The sequence below is a fragment of the Pteropus vampyrus genome, unplaced genomic scaffold (assembly GCF_000151845.1).
Source record: "Pteropus vampyrus isolate Shadow unplaced genomic scaffold, Pvam_2.0 Scaffold116, whole genome shotgun sequence".
In the NCBI taxonomy this organism is placed as follows: domain Eukaryota; kingdom Metazoa; phylum Chordata; class Mammalia; order Chiroptera; family Pteropodidae; genus Pteropus; species Pteropus vampyrus.
Window position 1 is genome coordinate 2017542 of NW_011888897.1, and position 17485 is coordinate 2035026.

General features: G+C 40.9%; 1 protein-coding gene and 2 pseudogenes across 3 annotated transcripts; 1 reads left to right on the forward strand and 2 right to left on the reverse strand.

Moving 5' to 3' along the window:
• On the reverse strand, window positions 1-119 carry LOC111743574 (annotated as a pseudogene).
• Window positions 120-2233: 2114 nt separating this feature from the next.
• COPS7A (COP9 signalosome subunit 7A) lies at window positions 2234-8417 on the reverse strand. Of its 3 annotated transcripts, none has more exons than XM_011365834.2 (8): window positions 8260-8417; window positions 7574-7778; window positions 5866-5941; window positions 5547-5635; window positions 4335-4537; window positions 3584-3689; window positions 3276-3427; window positions 2234-3108 (listed from the first exon to the last, which is right to left on the reverse strand). In XM_011365834.2, exons 2-8 carry the CDS (start codon window positions 7733-7735, stop codon window positions 3069-3071), a joined length of 828 nt encoding a protein of 275 aa, XP_011364136.1. In that variant the 5' UTR covers window positions 7736-7778; window positions 8260-8417; the 3' UTR covers window positions 2234-3068. The 3 variants fall into 3 exon arrangements, with proteins under 3 accessions (XP_011364136.1, XP_011364137.1, XP_011364138.1); XM_011365835.2 differs by lacking the exon at window positions 8260-8417 and adding an exon at window positions 8150-8227; XM_011365836.2 differs by lacking the exon at window positions 8260-8417 and adding an exon at window positions 8100-8213.
• Window positions 8418-14208: 5791 nt separating this feature from the next.
• Window positions 14209-14327, forward strand: LOC111743582 (annotated as a pseudogene).
• The last annotated feature ends 3158 nt before the right edge of the window (window positions 14328-17485 follow it).

Genomic DNA, 17485 nt, shown 5'->3' on the forward strand with positions numbered 1-17485 from the left:
CACCTACAGCACTTGGTCTTCCTAGGTGGTCTCCCATCCAAGTACTAACCAGGCCCGACCCTGCTTAGCTTCCGAGATCAGATGAAATCGGGCGTGTTCAGGGTGGCGTTGTCGTAGACTATACCTCTTGTCATCTTTAGAAGAGGATAATAGTTGCATCAACCTCAGAAGTTTGTCGTATAAGTTAAATGAGTTTATAGATACAAAGTACTTAGAATAGTGCTTGAACACAGTAAGCACTTAATACTAATTGCTTTTATTATTAGCAATTATCATAGAACTATTAGAATATACAGACGGGAAAAAGACAAAAATCACCCAAAACCCCAATGCCCAGAAGTGTAACATACATTATGGTTTTATATTATCTCAGATTTATCAGTCAAGATATATTTACCAACTGATTGGACAAATGAATAAGTTAAAGTATAGGACTGTATTCCCTGCCCCATCCCCCAAATTATGCATATTAGGGAATAGGCAGTAGGTCACGGGATGAAACCTTTTTGCCTCCAGCCCTTCCTACCCACTATTTCTCCCACCCCAAATGCTCATCCTTTCTCCCTTTTATCTGGTCAACTAGTACTTAGGCTTCTAGTTTCACATCCTTGGAGAAGGCTTTCCTGACCCCAAGCAAGACATAGATGCCCTGGTTAAATGCTTTCATGTCACTCTATACTTCTTAGCACTTATCACACTTTTATATAACCATATACTTATGAACCTCAAAGGACAAGTCCTCTCTTGCCCTGTACTCAAAGTTTTGCCTTTGCTCATCCTTCTCCCTCATATAATGATCCCGGGCCTCCTTACCTGTCCTGCAAGACCCTGTGGAAGTCTTTTTAGCAATAATCTGGGCAAATCTAATTATATAAATGGAGCTTCACACAGAACTGAGTTGACGAGGGCAATGAAGGCACATTTCTACTCCACATCCCAGAAATTCTAATTCAGTAAGAACTGAGGTGAGAGTAGGGTCCAAGAACATGCATTTTCAAAAGCTCCCCTGATGATTCTGATGCTAGTAGTCCACAGAAACATTCTCTGTGGTCGGAAACTTCTGACATGGCTTCCAATGATCCCTGCTTTCTGACAGTCACTAGGCTGGACCTGGTGACTGGTAAAAATGATGAGATGTCTCTTCTGTGGTTAGACTACAAAAGGTTATTTCACCTTGCTGATGTGGTCTCTTGCTCTGACAGACAGGGCTACCTGGGTGGCCTGTGACCAACAGTTAGCCAAGAAATGAGTTCCTCAGTCCAACCACCTATGAGGTAGTGAATCCTGCTGACAATCGCTGAGAGTGCTTGGAACCTAGTCTTCTCACTGGAACCTTGAGACAATATGGACTTGGCTAACACTTTGATTGTGGCTTTGTGAAAGATCTTAAGCAGAAAACTCAGCAGTTAATAAATATGTATTGTTTTAAGCCACTAAGTTTTAGGGTAATTTGTCTACAGCAATAGATAATACACTGCCTAGACTTACCTCTTTAAACCCCTTTCTATCCATCCATTTTGGAAGACGTACCTAAGTGGAGAATTTCTGATCTCTCTTTAACAGGATTACATGAAATACACACGGTATACATTGTCTCTGCTCCTCATGTGCATAAAGATGTACACCAGTCCAACTGCCATTTTTAGAGACTTTGGCATAATTTTTTAAGTGTCATCTGTTTCATGTCCATGAACTCTGAATTCTCATGAAGAGAATTCCTCCTCTACTTACCCTAAGACCATCTAAGATTGCTGCATGGCAGGGATCAGCGTGTAAGAGTGTGTGCAAGCAGTGATAAGATTCTTGGTTGGGAAGATTTTCCTGGTACCCTGGGCTTGGTTACACATGGAATCCCTAAATTCTGAACCAAATTTCATGGTCAAAAACTGAGCTCAGAAATGAGAGTTCTGTGTGGTTCTGATACAAAAACTGAAGCTGTCAACTCTTTCCCCCTTAAAATTCTATAAAGTGAAAGGAATCAGGTTGAACTCTCAAGCTCCTTGAAAGCAGGGACAGTGATCATCATTTTGTATCTCCAGTGCCTATCGCGTTGGTGCTTAGTAAGCATCCACTGCTTCTGAATGAACGCTGAGATACTGAGCAATGTGTCCAAAGTCATACAGTCCAGGACTCAGCACATAGTATCTGGTTCTCTTCTTTTCCCAGTACTTTGCTTTAGAGTGGAATGAACTTTCTTCCCATCCACAAATATCAAAAACAGAAGATAACCCAGTTCAGGGCATGTTTGTAGATAGACTTCTCATAGATTTATTTCTGTGTTATGTTATATATAGATATATGTATATATACTTTTTTTTATACAATCTGTATCCCCTTCCCTTTTCCACCAAACTCACAAAAGGAAGTATAAATCCTTCTAGGATTGCCATCGGGCTTTCCAAGATAGCCAGCGCCAAGAAAGAAGCATCTCTCAACATCTCAAGAAACAGCTGCCTTTCTTAGGCTCTGGGGTCATTGAAGCAGCAGCGTCCCCAGGACCCAAGGGAAGGCAAGAGGAAAGGAAAACAACTGTAGTGTAACAGAATTCTAGGATGAAAGTGTCCAGTGACTCCTAGAATGGCAGACTGGCTCCCAAAACTCTCAGGGTGGGAATAAAGGTGGCTCTACAGATGGTGGCCAAATAGGCTGGGGACAGGGAGTTGGAACTGGGGATTAGGCATGCAAGTGTGGGGTGGTAGGACAAGAAACACATATGGATTATACTGGAGATATAGCAGCCCCACCTGCTCAGTGACATATAGTAAACCAAGACAGATGCTGGCTCTTAAAAATATAGGGGAGAGAGCATGGCAGGGAGGTGAGTGAGACAATGGGACACATAAGAAAGCCACATAAAACAAAAACTACCAACAAAAACATGACTTGTACTTGCCTCCTCCCTAGAGAAGGTGTAATCTATGCTTGGAGGTGAGGGAAAGAAGGGAGGTGAAGGGTTATGAACCTAGGATTATCAGCTGGCCAGGGGCACAGGAAGGCTCTTTGAGGATTCCTAAGGGGCAGGCAGGCAGCTGGGACCCCATATCCCCAGGGAAGAAACGACAGTCCCTTCAGTTCGACTTGGACCAAATCTTGGCGCTCCCTCGGAGCCTGGCAAAGGGAAGAGAGAGAGAGAGGCTGCAGGGAATTCCCTAACCCCCGAAGGCTTCCCCCGTTTCCTACCCCCATGCAACTGACTAAAGGGAGTGTGGCAGTCAGGTCTCTGAAGGAAAAGCAAGACACCCTGGAAGCGAACAGTTCCTGCCACATTGGCTCACCCCTTGCCCTTTGAGGCTTTCTTGCTGGGCTGGCGCTGGTTGGTGCCAGCAGCTGGTTCCCTTAGCTCAGTCAGGTGTTGCTCAGGGTCCTGAGATGTGGCTGCGGCTGCTGCTGCTGTTGTAACTTTAATGGTTTTTTTAAGGTTGGCGACCTACCAGGATGAAAGGAATGGGAGATAACAAGCTTCCAGAACCTGACAGTCCCTGCCCACCTTGTCTGTCTGCTACAGCCACTGTTCAAACCCCTCTGTATTAAACTGGCCCAGGCTGGAAGAGTTTGGGTCTGTCTTGCTCTCCTGCCAGCTCACCTCACTCTCAATCTGCTGCTTCAGGCCCAGCTGCTGCTCCTTGTGTTGGTTGGCACGGCTCACCTGCTCCTCAATGCCTGACAGCACTACCTCGCAGCCCACACACCTGCGGGAATCAGGAGAGAGAAGTGTCAGCAGAAGAGAGCTGTGATCACTGACTCACTAAAAACAGACTCAGAAAGAACTCTAGATTCTGGTAGCCAAAACCCTGAGTTAGAAACCCTCGCCAGGGCACCTGGAAATCACCTGCAACAATATTCCTAGGAGCCAGGAGGACATTCAGGTAGGATAAGAGAGGTATAAAGAAGTGTCTGAAGTGATGTGCAAGATGAGAGTAAGAACTAAAAAAATGGGATATGAGATGCTAAAGAGAAAAAAAAGGTGTGTTAATTAACTAAAGTTAGACAAGGACACAGAGAGAAAAGCAGAAGTGGAAGAGGCCTAGGGCCTATGGACAGTGCTGGTTATAGACCAATGGGTTGAATCCAGCCTAAGACAGGTGACCAACTTCCTGGCGAAGATTCTCTCAAAAGTAACACTCCCCTTTCCCTCCTCTAATTACTACACCAAGGACACCATCTCCTTGCCTCTCAAGCCTTCCTCCACTCCCTTCTTCCCTCTGAAGCCTCTGGAGGAATGAGCTCATTTCCCTTCATCCTCTTGGATTCCACCTCTGCAGCCCAGTCCACACCCCTCCAAAGCACCACTCCCTCTGAGGTGAGAAGGAAAAGTGCCAAGACACAGGTCTCACCATTCCTGTAGGGTTCGGGCAATGGCACTGAGGTCCTGGCGCTGGATGTCCCGCCCAATGCTGTAGTCAACCTCCAGCCGCTGATTGCGCTGGTCCAGGGAGCCGCGGAGCACGTCGGCATACACGGCCTCAATGACGAGGTCTTCTAGCTGCCGCACGTTGCGCAGGGCAAGGGCCTCCAGCAACACTGCATATGGGATACACTGGGGCCCGGGGAGGTCGGGCTGGGATTTGAGGTTCTGGCGCAGAGAAAGGCTTCCAACATTCTTCCCTCCTTTCCTCAGCCTAGGCTCACCTGCCTACTCTCCCCTCCTACAAAGTCATTCCCTCTAAAAGGCTGGTTCTAAAGCAAAATAAAGTATTCCCACCTGAAAAATAAGAGCATGAGGACAATCTAAATAAAATGTAAGACTTATGCTCTCCTACTATCCTTATCTCCCACACCAGAGAGGAAGAAAGCAACATTTGCCTGGGTATCAATCCTCTGACCACAGCTCAGGGTAACACACGACTTTGGTCAAGATCAGCTTGACATAATGGGAGCATGTGATGGAAGACATCTGGAGTTACTATTTATCATTTATACTCTGCCTACTTTCAAAGAGATTTCTCACAATAGAGAGTCTGATTTAAGTAAAATGAGAACAATGGGAGAGTCTAGTGACAATTGGAAGAGGGCAGATGGGTGGGAGAGGGATATTTAATAAAAAGTCTCAACCTAACAGGAAACAAGAGATACTTCTGGGTTACATATTCCTTATTCTAGCACACAGTAGCCTAGCACCTCACCAGAGAGAGCCTTGTTCCCAGCTCTGAGCACTAAGGCTGTTTGCATGGGACTTTCTATAGTGGGGAGGAGGTTGATCGTTGAATAACACAGTGATCACTGACTCACTAAAAACAGACTCAGAAAGAAACATTCAGTGTTCAGCATCCTAGTTGTTATTTGACCCAAAACACAAAAGATGTTTTACTTAGAACTTAGGCTGATTGAAAAATAAAAACAAAACTAAGAGAACAATATTTAGCCTAAAAGGCTGCAGATAATGGAGTTCAGATACAAACTTTAGACGGACATGGCAGGGGAAGGCAGGAAGAAACCACAATGTGGTTAAAGGCTGTCTGAGTGCAAATTCTCCTCAGATGGGCCCTTGTGAAGGTACACACAAAAGGGTGCTCTTTGGCTCAGGACTGAGGGGGACTGTCACTCACCTTGACTTTGGCAGCCAGGGTAACGACTGACAGGTGTCGAAGCTTATTCTTCTGAGCCTCTGTGAGTGGGGGAAGATTCCGGGCTTCAGCTAGGAAACAAGGACAAAGTGTAGGAAATCTTGATATCCCTACTGTGGAAAGGCCTAGCCTCCTTCCATTGTTTTTTTTGTTTTGAGTCTTCTATACTAATTCAAGTCTTGATCCTGACCCTGTGTACCTAAGGATCTAAGTAGAGTATCCCAGGAATTTCTTCTAAGTCCCTCCAGAAATTGCCCTTCTCCCATTTCCACTGCTCTGGAGCTCCAGCCCCTCTGGTTACCTAAGTAGTCAGCATACGTCCCGTAAGCAAACACCGTGAGCAGTCGAAATGTGGAAGCGAAGTCACTCTCAGCCAGCTGCAAGAATATGAGGAAAGAGATGACAGGAAAACCTCTCTGTTTACCCTTCTCCCAGCCTTACCCTGTTTCAAAACCCACTTTCTAATCCTATTTCCCCGCTCCATTAGCTCTCCCAGCTCACTGAAAGGAACTTTCTGCCTCTCTGATCACTCTCTGCATTGGAAGGTCTCCCTTCTACCTCCAGGCCTTTGTTTACACTACTTCCCCAATCCACAATGTCCTCTTCCTCCATATGCCTCCAATTTCTACCCTAAATTCAGAGTTGAAAACATTCAGTGTTCAGTACCTAACATACACACACTGCAAATAGTGTTTGGTCCTTAGAGTGCGTTTAATAATTGTGAATTTGACTATCTTTAGGCAGTTTGCTATATTCCCCAATTCACCAGACTCCTGCCTCAGCCTCATTCATCTGTGACAGCTGCATGGCCTAGGCAGCCACTGGAATTTGTGGCCTCTGCTTTAGACCTGCCTCACCCAGGGAGCTGTCATCTCCCAGGGCAGCCCACCCAGATCTCTCCACCTACCAATAATCATTCATTCTGGTACTTAATCAAACAAACCCTACCTAAGGTTGTTACCTAAGCATATCGTTCTTTTCAATAAGATTACAGACCCAGTCTTTGGTATCCCACTTAGGCCTAGCAGAGCAAAGCATGTAGTTAGCTCTCTCAATAACTACTCGCTAAATAAATATTTGTACATATATATCCACTCATCTGATCTCTGTAACTGGAATGTAAGTACTGTTGTCTTACTTTTCTGGCATTCCCAGACAACTAGAGGAAGGATAAACAGGGACCCAATCCAATAAATGCTTTTTCTTCACCTTGATTGACTCTTTAGTTCCACTGCAGAGGAAAGGGAATGAAGGCAGTTTTCTCCATACCACAGTGACCTCCAAAGGCTAAATCCACTGGCTCAATCAATGGCCCTCAACAACCTAACTCATAGTTTGCCCACATACCATTGTCATAGCATTTCTTGGTACTTGGGTTGGGGTCAGAAATCTTGGTGACTCACCCACTCTGGACTTTAAAACTCTTAACTCTGCCACTTCTGTGTGAGCAGTTTTCTCTGCTGTCTTCCTAGCACCTTGCCACATGTCTTGGGAAACAGACGCTTTCTACCTGATCTAACTTAAGTGAATCAGCATTGGTGCAAAGGGGGATGACAGAGCATGCCAATTTCACATCTATTCCTTTCATTTGTACCAGACTTTACACTTTCCCATAATCTCACCTGACTTCTACAGTAATGGGGAGAGGCCATATCAGCTCCTTTTTTAAAAGAGAAAACTGAGGCCCTAAAATAAAAGTGACCTGATGAAGGTGACATGATTAAGAGCTCCTAAATTGGTGGAAACAGGCTGAACTCAGGTCTCCTATTCTGAATCACATCACCTTTTGCTTAAAAATGAAAAATATCGAGTTTTACAGATCATTCATCCTCAATGAGAAACTCAGAGGTTTACTTGTGTACTTACTCTTGCAAGATGCCAGTTAAGCATCATCCTATTCTTGTTCAGCTGAATGGTTATGGGGTTGCAAAATGAGCCCTGCCCACCCATTCTCAAATTCAAACTTTAGTCCCAAGTTTCCTTGTGGGTTATCCAGGCCAGGAACCCACCTCTCTAACATTAGGCATATCCAGCAGTTCCCCAAACACGTAGACACCGGGGGCCTCCAGCACTTGGTGGATGAGTGTGGCCAGCGCGGCCCCCTTGGCTGACTTGGCCAGAAGCAGAAATTGCTCCTGGTTCTGCCCTGTCACCTTCACCTCGGCACTCATGGCTGCACTGAGCTGGGGGTACCTGGGCTCAGGATGTCTGGAGCTGCAAGGAAAGAGGACGTGAAGCTGGAGGTTCCTCAACATTGGAAGCATGGGAAGCACGGGGCCAGGAGCTGACTGCAAGAGGCTCCGAGTCACTTCCGCAACGAGGAATCAGAGATGGAGCAGTGTAAAACTCGGATCTAGGAATCCTAAAATCAGCCACTTTGAAGGAAATCTGTCTGAGACAGGGTTGCCACGCCCACCCTCCTCCCATCCCTGGGCCTAATCGCAAACTCCACCACATGCACCCCATTGAACCCCAAATCACAAGGTGCATGGGAGAAAGGCTGTCACATGGTGTCCAGACCAACGACGACGCTACCTCAAATCTCCACTTGTGCCCCCGCAGGTGCCCCAACCACGTGACCTCACCCTCACGATCCTTCCACGTGGCTCCACCCCCTCCCTTAAAGAGGCCACCCTGGGACCGTGGGCTCCCGCGACTGCTGCGTCGTAGCCTAGAATAGACTGCGGGTGACTACCTGGAAGCTTCGTATTCCAAAGCACCGGGAGGGGCCGCCGCCGTCACCTCCGGCAGCTGTTCGGAACCTTCCTGCCACCTCCCTGCGGGGTCGCTCTGGCCACTAAACTCTATGGTTGGCTTCCGGCTATACTTCCGTTCTTACTAGGCCAGTTTGGGGCGGAAAACGCCCCGCTCCCCGCCTTCCCACGGCTGAAGCTCCTGTGAGCGACACAGGTATTCTACCCTCTGATTGGCTGTTGAGAAAAGACTGACGAGCGCCTTTTTTTTTTTCCCCCCCGTGTCAAAAAAAAACTATAGCGGTCCAAAACGCGACACGAAAAACACAGAGAAAATCTAGGCTCACACACAGACAACAGAGGGCTCTATAACAGCAAAAAGCCCCCAAAAAACAAGAGACCCGCGCGGGAGATACGCGGGGCCCCAGAGAAAAGCAAAACGCTAAAAGAAAAAAAGAAAAAAAAAAGAAAAAAAAAAAAGAGGAGGAGAGGAGAAAAGAAGAAGAACATAATAAACAATAAAAGAAGAGCAGCAGAAAACATCAGAGGAGTACAACAACCAATCATTTTGAGAAGAAAAAGAAAAAAAAAGGAAAAAAGAAAAAAAAAAAAAGAAAAAAAAGAAAAAAGAGATAAAAAGAAAAGAGAACACAACACACAAAAAAGAGAAGAAGAAAAAAAAAACACGAAAAAATACAAAGTTTGAAGAAACCAATTTTGAAATTGGTTTGAAATCTTACCAATTTAAAGATGGAAAGAAAAATGAGGAAAGAATGAGAAAAGAGCCAATTATGTCCTGTCATGTGCCAGGACTTTATTTTTTTCAACTTTTAAAAAACTTTTTTTTAAAGCAGTTTTAGGTTTACAATAAAATTGAGAGGAAGGTAGAGATTTCCCATATACCCCCTGCTCTCACACATGCATAAACCTTCCTCATTATGAACATCACTTACCAGAATGGTACTTTTTTTTTCTAACTAAGCATGAACTTATAGTGATACATCATAATCACCCTAGTCCACAGTTTACCTAAAGGTTCACTCTTGATAGTGTACAATAAGTGGGTTTGTATAATGACATATATCCATCAATATGAGTATTTTCACAGCCCTAAAAATTCTCTGTGCCCTGCCTAGTCATCTCTCCTGAGCCCTCTACCCGCCAACATTTACTAACCTTTCTGTTGTCTCCATAGTATTGCCTTTTCCAGAATGTCATAGAGTGAGAATTGTACAGTATATAGCCTTCTCACATTGGCTTCTTTTACTTTGTTTCCTCCATCTTTTCCTGGCTTGATAGCTCATTACTTTTTAGAGCCAAATAGTATTACATCGTCTTTACGTACCACAATTTGTTTATCCATTCACCTACTGAAGGACATCTTGATTGCTTCCAAGTTTTGGCAATTATGAATAAAGCTGCTATAAACATCCATGTGCAATTATTTTTGTGTGTGGACATAAAGTTTTTACTTCTTTGGGTTAAGACCAAAGAACATGATTGCTGGATCATGAATAGGTGTTTAATTTTGTAAGAAACCATCAAACTGTTTTCCAAAGTGGCTGTACCATTTCGCATTCTCCCCCAGCAATGTATAAAAATTCCTACTGCTCCACATCCTGGCCAACTTTTGGTTTTGTTAGTGTTTTATATTTTGGTCATTCTAATAGGTGTGTAGTGATATTTCATTTTAATTTGCATTTCCCCAATGACATGATGTCGAACATCTTTTCATATGCTTACTTGCCATCTGTATATCGTCTTCGGTGAAATGTCAAGGTCTTTGGCTCATTTTGTAATCGAGTGGTCTGTTTTCTTATTGGGTTTTAAGAGTTCTTGGTATATTTTGGTTAACAGTCTTTTGTCAGATTTATCTTTTGCAAATATTTTCTTCCAGTCTGTGGCTTGTCTTCTATTTTTCTTGATATTATCTATCATAGAGAAGTTTTTAATGAAGTCTAGCTTATCAATAATTTCTTTCATGTATCGTGTCTTTGGTGTTGTATCTCAAGGCCGTCTAGGTTTGTTCTTATATTATCTTCTAGGAGTTTTATAGTTTTCAATTTTGCATTTAGGTCAGTGATCCATTTTGAGTTAATTTTTGTGAAGGATGTAAAGTCTGCATCTAGATTCATTTTTATTTTTTGCATGTAAATGTCCAGTTGTTCCAGCACCATTTGTTGAAGAGACTATCTTTGATCTGTTGTATTGCCTTTGCTCCTTTGTTAAAGACTAGTTGACTATATTTATGAGGTTCTACTTCTGGGCTCTCTGTTCTGTTCCATTTATCTATTTGTTCTTTTGGCAATACCACACTCTTGATCACTACAGCTTTCTAGTAAGTCTTAAAGTCAGGTAGTGTCAGTTTTCCAGCTTTGTTCTTCTCTTTTAATATTATATTGTCATTTCTGGGTCTTTTGCCTCTCCACATAAACTTTAGCATCAATTTATTGGCATTCGTAAAATAACTTGCTGGGATTGGAATTGAATCTATAGATCAAGTTGGGAAGAACTGCTACCTTGACAATTCTGTGTCTTCTTATCCATGAACATGGATTATCTCTCCATTTAGAAGTTCTTTAATTTTGTTCATCAGAGTTTTATGGTTTTCTTCATATAGACCTTATATATTTTTTTTATTAGATTCTCGCCTAGTATTTCAGTTTTGGGGGTGCTAATGTAAATGCTATCGTGTTTTTAATTTCAAATTCCACTTTGTATCCCGAAACTTGCTATAATTGCTTATTAGTTCCAGGAGGGTTTTTTTGGTTGGTTCATTTGGATTTTCTATATAAATGATTATGTTATCTGTGAACAAAGACAGTTTTATGTCTTCCTTCCCAATTTGTATACTTTTATTTCTTTTTCTTGCTTTATTGGATTAGCAAAGATTTCTAGTATGATGTTGAAAAGGAGTGGTGAGAGGGGACATTTTTGCCTCGTATCTGATCTTAGTGAGAAAGTTTTGAGTTTCTTGCCATTAAGCATGACATTAGGTGCACAGAGTTTTTGCTGTTTGGTGTTGTTCAACGTTTTATTCACTCTTTATGACAACCCTTTGAAGTGCATATTAATATCTCAGTTAACTTGTGAAAATACCAGGGATCACAGAAGTTAAATATTTTGTTGAAGGTCACCAGTATAAATGGTGGAACTAAGATCCAAATGCAAGTATGTCAAATTCCAGCACCATGTTAAGAAAGAGAAGAAAATGGAAAAAAAGAAAGAAGTAGAAGAAATAGATAACCTGAGATCTAGTCTTGATTCAGTCTTAAATTAGCTGTGACCTTAAAGCAAATTGTGTCATCTGTGGTACCTCATCTTCCATATTTGTAAAGTAAGAGATAAACAAAACTCTCCAAGGCCAATTCTGATTCTGATGTTTTACGGTTCTGTCTGTGATAAAAAGGAGTAAGACGATAAAATGAGAGAATAATTAATAAGTGAAAAAGGAGAATTTGGAGAAAGAAGGGAGAGAGGATGGACTAAAGTATGGTTAGAAAGAGCAGAGACAAGAGGAAGAAGAGTAGATGTGAGATAGAAAAGAAAGAAATAGAAATGAGGAAAGAAAAGGGGAAAGTGGGAAGAAAAATAAAGATGATCTTCAAGGGGAGGATGGGAGCTAATTAAACTTAAATATATCCTAGGATGTAACATTCATTCATTCATTTGTTACTAAGTGACAGTTATGTACAAGGCCATGTGCCAGGTGCTGTGTTTTTAATGCTAAGGTTAGAAAACAAGATGCCCTTACATAAAGCTAGAGAAGCTGACTGACATCCAAGGAGTCAGACACATAATAAAATATTTATCAGTGATTCAAAAGGTATATATTGAGCACCTCTTATTGCCAGGCATTGTTCTAGCTACTAGAGTTATAGACAAAATACCTGCCCTCTTGGTATTTACATTCTTGTGCTGAGACTCAGGCAATAAATACATATATGCACATATACATAAATAAAGTCAGGAGGTAATAAATATTATGTAGAAAATAAAACAAGAAGAGAGGGATAAAGAATGCAGGAAACATTTGCTATTTTATATATGGTAATAACGAAAGGCCTCTCTAATAAGGTAACAAATGAAGCAGAGACTTTAGAAAAAGAAAAAGGAGCAAGTCATATGGATTTCTGTGAGGACAGTGTTGTAGACAGAGCAAACTACAAGTGCAAAGGCTCTGAGATGAGAACATACTTGATATGTTTGGGGAACAGCAAGGGGGCCTGTGTGTCTGGAGATGAGTGAGCAATGGGAGAGAAGTAGTGGACGAGATCAGAGAGAAAACAAGTTGGCCAGATCATATCAGACCTTGTGGGGCATTGTATCTTACTCTGAATGAGATGAAGGATTTCAGCAGAGGAGTAACAGGATCTAATCCATATGTTTAAAATATCATGATGGCTGCATGGACAGAAGTAACAAGTCCAATTAGTAAGCTACTGCAATTATCTAGGGGAGACATGGTGGTGGTAACAATGGAAGTGAGAAGTAGTTGGTTCTGAATTTAATTTAAAGCTAGAGTGAACAAAATTTGCAAGTGAATGAGATGTGAAGTGTGAAAGGAAGAGAAAGAGCTAAGAATCACAGTCATAGAGGCAAATTTCATCAAACCTTAAAAGTGTAGATCATTTTAATCTTATATAAACTTTTTCAGAAAATAAGAAGAGAAAGGACACTCCTCAACCCATTCTATGGAGCCAGAATTACTTTGATAACCCAACCAGTAAAGGGCAATATTAGGAAGGAAAATTACAGGCCAAAGTCAGTTATTAACAAAGAAACAGAAATCTTCACTAAAACACCAGGAAACTGAATCTAGCAATATGCAAAAAGATCATAATCTAAGACTAACTTGAATTTATGTCAGGAACTTAAGGGTAGCTTAATATTAGAAAATACATTCATTTTATTCATCATATTAATAGATTAAAGAAATAAATCACAATCATCTTAATAAATATTTTTTAAAAAGCACATGATGAAATCAACATCCATTTGTGATCAAAAAATCTTTTAGAAAACTGGAAGGGAACTTGTTAATCTGATAAAGAAATGCCTGGTATCATCAATTCTATTTAGTCTGGTAATGAGCATCCTAGCCAGAGTAGTCAGACAAGGAAAAAAAAGTTAAAGGATTACATTAAAAGAGAAACAAAGCTGTTACCATGTACAGAGAATGTGGAGATGTTATAGCATATGTAGAAAATTCAAAAGAATCTACAAATAAATTATTAGAATAAGAGTTTAATAGGGTTGCTGGACAAAAAAATATACAAAATCAAATATATATCTATACATAAACAACAAACATTTAGACGATGAATAATTTTAAAAGTTACCACTTGCAATAGTATGAAAAATATCAAATACCAACATATAAATGTAACAAAATATGTGTAAAACCTGTATGCAGCAACTTACAATTTATTGTGAGACACTGAAGGAGACCTAACATAAATGGAGATTATCATGTTCATAGATTAAAAGTTTCAGTATCATGAAGAAGTCAATTCTCCCTACAGTGATTTATAGATTTGGTGCAATCCTGATCAAAATCCCAGGAGGCTTTTTTGTGAGTACGTGGAACTGACAAACTGATTCTAAAATTTATGTGGAAATGCAAAAGGACAAGGATAGCCTCTTGAAGATGAACAAGGTGGAAAGACTGACTTTACCAGATACCAGGCCATAATTTCAAAGCCATAATAAATAAGATAGTATAGTATTGTCACAAGATAGAGAAATTGACCACTGGAACATAATATAGAGCTCCAAAACATATTCACACATATTCACACAGACAATTGATTTGCACACACATTTTAATGTTGTGACAATCAAGTATCTATATGAAAACATAAAACTGAACCCCCACCTTAAACCATATACAAATATCATTCTTCACTATAAGACAGACTAAATGTAAAAGGCAAATTAAAAACCTTTTAATCTATGGCCACGCCACCCTGAATGTGCCCGATCTCTTCTGATCTCAGAAGCTAAGCAGAGTTGGGCCTGGTTAGTACTTGGATGGGAGACCACCTAGGAATAACAGGTGCTATAGGCATTAAAAAAAATTGTTAAGGACCTTTATTTTATAATGTACACCCAAAAATTATATAATTGTATTAACCAATGTTACCCCAATAAGCTTAATAAAAAAAAATTAGAAGATGATATAGAAATACATATAATTAATTCAGGGTAAGGAAGTATTTCTTAAGACTCAAAAACACTAATCATAATGGAAAAAATAGATAAATTCGACTACTACTGCTCATCAAAAGACAAGCCACAGAAAAGAAGGCAGCATTTGTGACATATATAACAGACAAAAGATGAGTCCAGGATGTATAAAAAACTCTTACAAATGAATAAGAAAAAAAATTGACAATAAAAATTATAAACGTGAACTAAAGATCTGAACTAGCACTTTACAAGAGGAAATCCACAAGATCAACAACCATACAAAAAGGTGCTCAACCTGATTAGTAATCAGAGAAATGCATAATATTAAATCCATAATAAAATATCATTGTATGCACCAGAATAGCTAAAATTAAAGTATGAAAATATTAGGTGTTGACAAGAATATGGAGCAACAGAAATATATACAATTAATGAGAGTAAAAGTGGTTAAACCACTTTGGAAAAGAGTTTAGCATTACCTAATAAAATGGAAGATCCCCTATGATGCAGCAATACCACTCCTACATATATGACAAATATTATTATTACATATATATCTTCAAAAGTAGACAATATTTTAAAAAACAATGGAATAATAAAATAATATTGGGGAGGTAGTGATTATAAGGAGAAGGTGGGGCAATGAGAGGATGGGGGATGCAAGTTATTGGCAACTTTCTAATTCTTGAGTTGGGTGGTAGGTTCACAGATATTCATTTTACTTTCCTACTTTATAACTAACATATATATTAGTATCTTGTGCATCAAATTATGTATACATATAATTATATTTATCTATAATATAAATACATATTATATTTGTTTATGTATAGTTAAAGATAATAAAGTGAGATAAAAGAAAATACTAACCAGCTATACAGACATTTAAAAAAAAGGATGACTCCAGGGTTTTTATCCTGATCAACTAGAATAATGGCGATGCCATTTCTTAAAAGAGGAAGTACTAAGGGAGGGGCAGGTTTGCAAGTGTGAGGGAAGGGAAGGAGCCAGGCTGGAGATAAAAGTTTAGGAGTCTTTAGTAAAAAACGATATTTAAAGCCCAGAGACTGAATGAGAACCCCTGGGGTGTGACCACAGAGAAGAGAGCCAAGATATGGCAGTCAGAGAGATGAAGAACTGGTAAAGGAGAAGGAGAACCAGTGTGGGAGGACAAAAATTAGGACAGTGTCGTATCATAAGTCAAATAAGAGGGTGTTTCTAGAAGGAGACGTGATCACCTGTATCAAAGGCTGCTGATCGGCAAGTAAAATGACACTGACAATTGACCTTTGAATTCTGAAGCATGGTGGTCAGAGGTAGCCTTGACGGGAGGAATTTCAGTGTGGTAGTTTGCGCAGGAGCCCGAAGCGGTGTGTTCAAGAGAGATTGGGAGCACATCCATAAGTCAGAATACTATGAGGATGTGTGAAAGAATGACAAAGTTCCCTCTTCATTGATAGGGGATGATAGCAAAGATACATCATTAAGTCAAAAAATATATATAGAACAGTGTACATGGTATGCCAACTCTTATGTAAAATAATGGGGAAGTAAGAATGTATATTACTATTGCTTATATAGGCATAAAGAAATTCTGGAAGAATACTTAGAAATTAGTCACACTGAAGGCAGAGATGGAAATTAGAAAGATGGCGGACGGGGGGCGGTTTAGATTAAGAACTTTCATTATATGCCTTTTTTCATATTGAAAACTTTTTTTGCACATGTAAATGTATTACCCATTCAAAATAATGAGTTACAAAAATTAAATGTTTAAGTTAATAAAAGAGAAAGAGAACGGGAGAAGTGGAAGAGATGGTGAATGGAGACAACCTACTGCGACGCTTTGCTTTGTAAAGGGAAACAGAAGGGCAGATGCTGGTGGGGGTCGTGGAGCTAAAGGGTTTGTTTTAAGCTGCCAGAAATTACAGTGTGCTTACATGCCCTTGGGAATAATCAAGTAGAGAGGAGGAGTGACACTGCAGGAGAGGGAGGGAGAGTCACTGCAGTGGAGACTTTGGTGGCTGAAAAGACCTGGGATTCTCCCCAGGAGAGGTAGGGCTGGAATGTGGTAGAGGAAGTAGAGAAATTCTCTTCTGTCTGCTTCTATATTCTCAGAAAAGAAGGAAGCAAGGTCATCAGCTGAGAGTGAGAAGAGTTCAGAAGGACATAGGACATTGTAGGACGGGAAACAGACAGAAATTTACCCTGACACATATCGGGATCCATCAACAAGCCCAGGGATAAAGATAAAGAGACCAGCAAAGCTAGACATAGGAAGAGAATTTATAGACTGTGGAATGTGAAAAGGTCCTCAAATTATCTGAAGACACATTTATCACTCTGTATTTCATTGTTTCCCTCACTAGAGTCTAAGTTCCAGGAAGACAGTGGTGGCTTTGTTCTTGCTTTCTACTGTATCTCCAGCCTGTAGTAGGTGTTCAAAAAAGAGTTGTTGAAATGAATGAATGAATCAAGAATACTAGAAATAATTGATAATGTCCCAAAGTCCTCAGTGTAAAAGGCACTTACACTGGACATGAAAAATCACTTGATAAATCTGACTCACACCCAGCACATAATGAGTCCTCTTACAGAACATCCTCAGGATGCACTGGGGCTCTTCGGGGCCCAGGATATGGCATGATTTATGCACCCTGCCTCACATGGCCTGGTTTATATCCAATGTGCACTGTCTTTTCCCTGCCACTGGGAGACACTAGGAAGACAGTTCACTCACTGCTGTTCTGACCTCAGAATGAAGGGCTGTCAGGAACTGACAAGCAGGAGGACAGCTGCTGTAGATACTGGTCAGAACAGTAAGCTTCCATCCAGGAGGCGGGAGTGCTAGGCTAATGATAGTAATAGCACAGGAGATGAAGGGTGATTGTCTGGAAGGGCGTGGATGTGGGCAGAGACTCAGCTGAGAGCATTGTGCACAGATCAGACCGCAGAGATCAGAGATCAGAGAGAGCAGGCAGATAGAGAGGAAAGGCAGGTAGAGGGCAGAGGAGAGAATCAAGAGTTTCAAGTGGG

What these genes read in the sequence shown, in the direction of transcription:
- COPS7A (XM_011365834.2), bottom strand. Translation starts at nt 7,735, where the DNA reads ATGAGTGCCGAGGTGAAGGTGACAGGGCAGAACCAGGAGCAATTTCTG. An exon ending in ATATGCCTAATGTTAGAGAG is followed by an intron (nt 5,942 to 7,573) that starts GTGGGTTCCTGG and finishes ATATTCTTGCAG; the next exon opens with CTGGCTGAGAGTGACTTCGC. An exon ending in CCCTGGCTGCCAAAGTCAAG is followed by an intron (nt 4,538 to 5,546) that starts GTGAGTGACAGT and finishes CCCGGGCCCCAG; the next exon opens with TGTATCCCATATGCAGTGTT.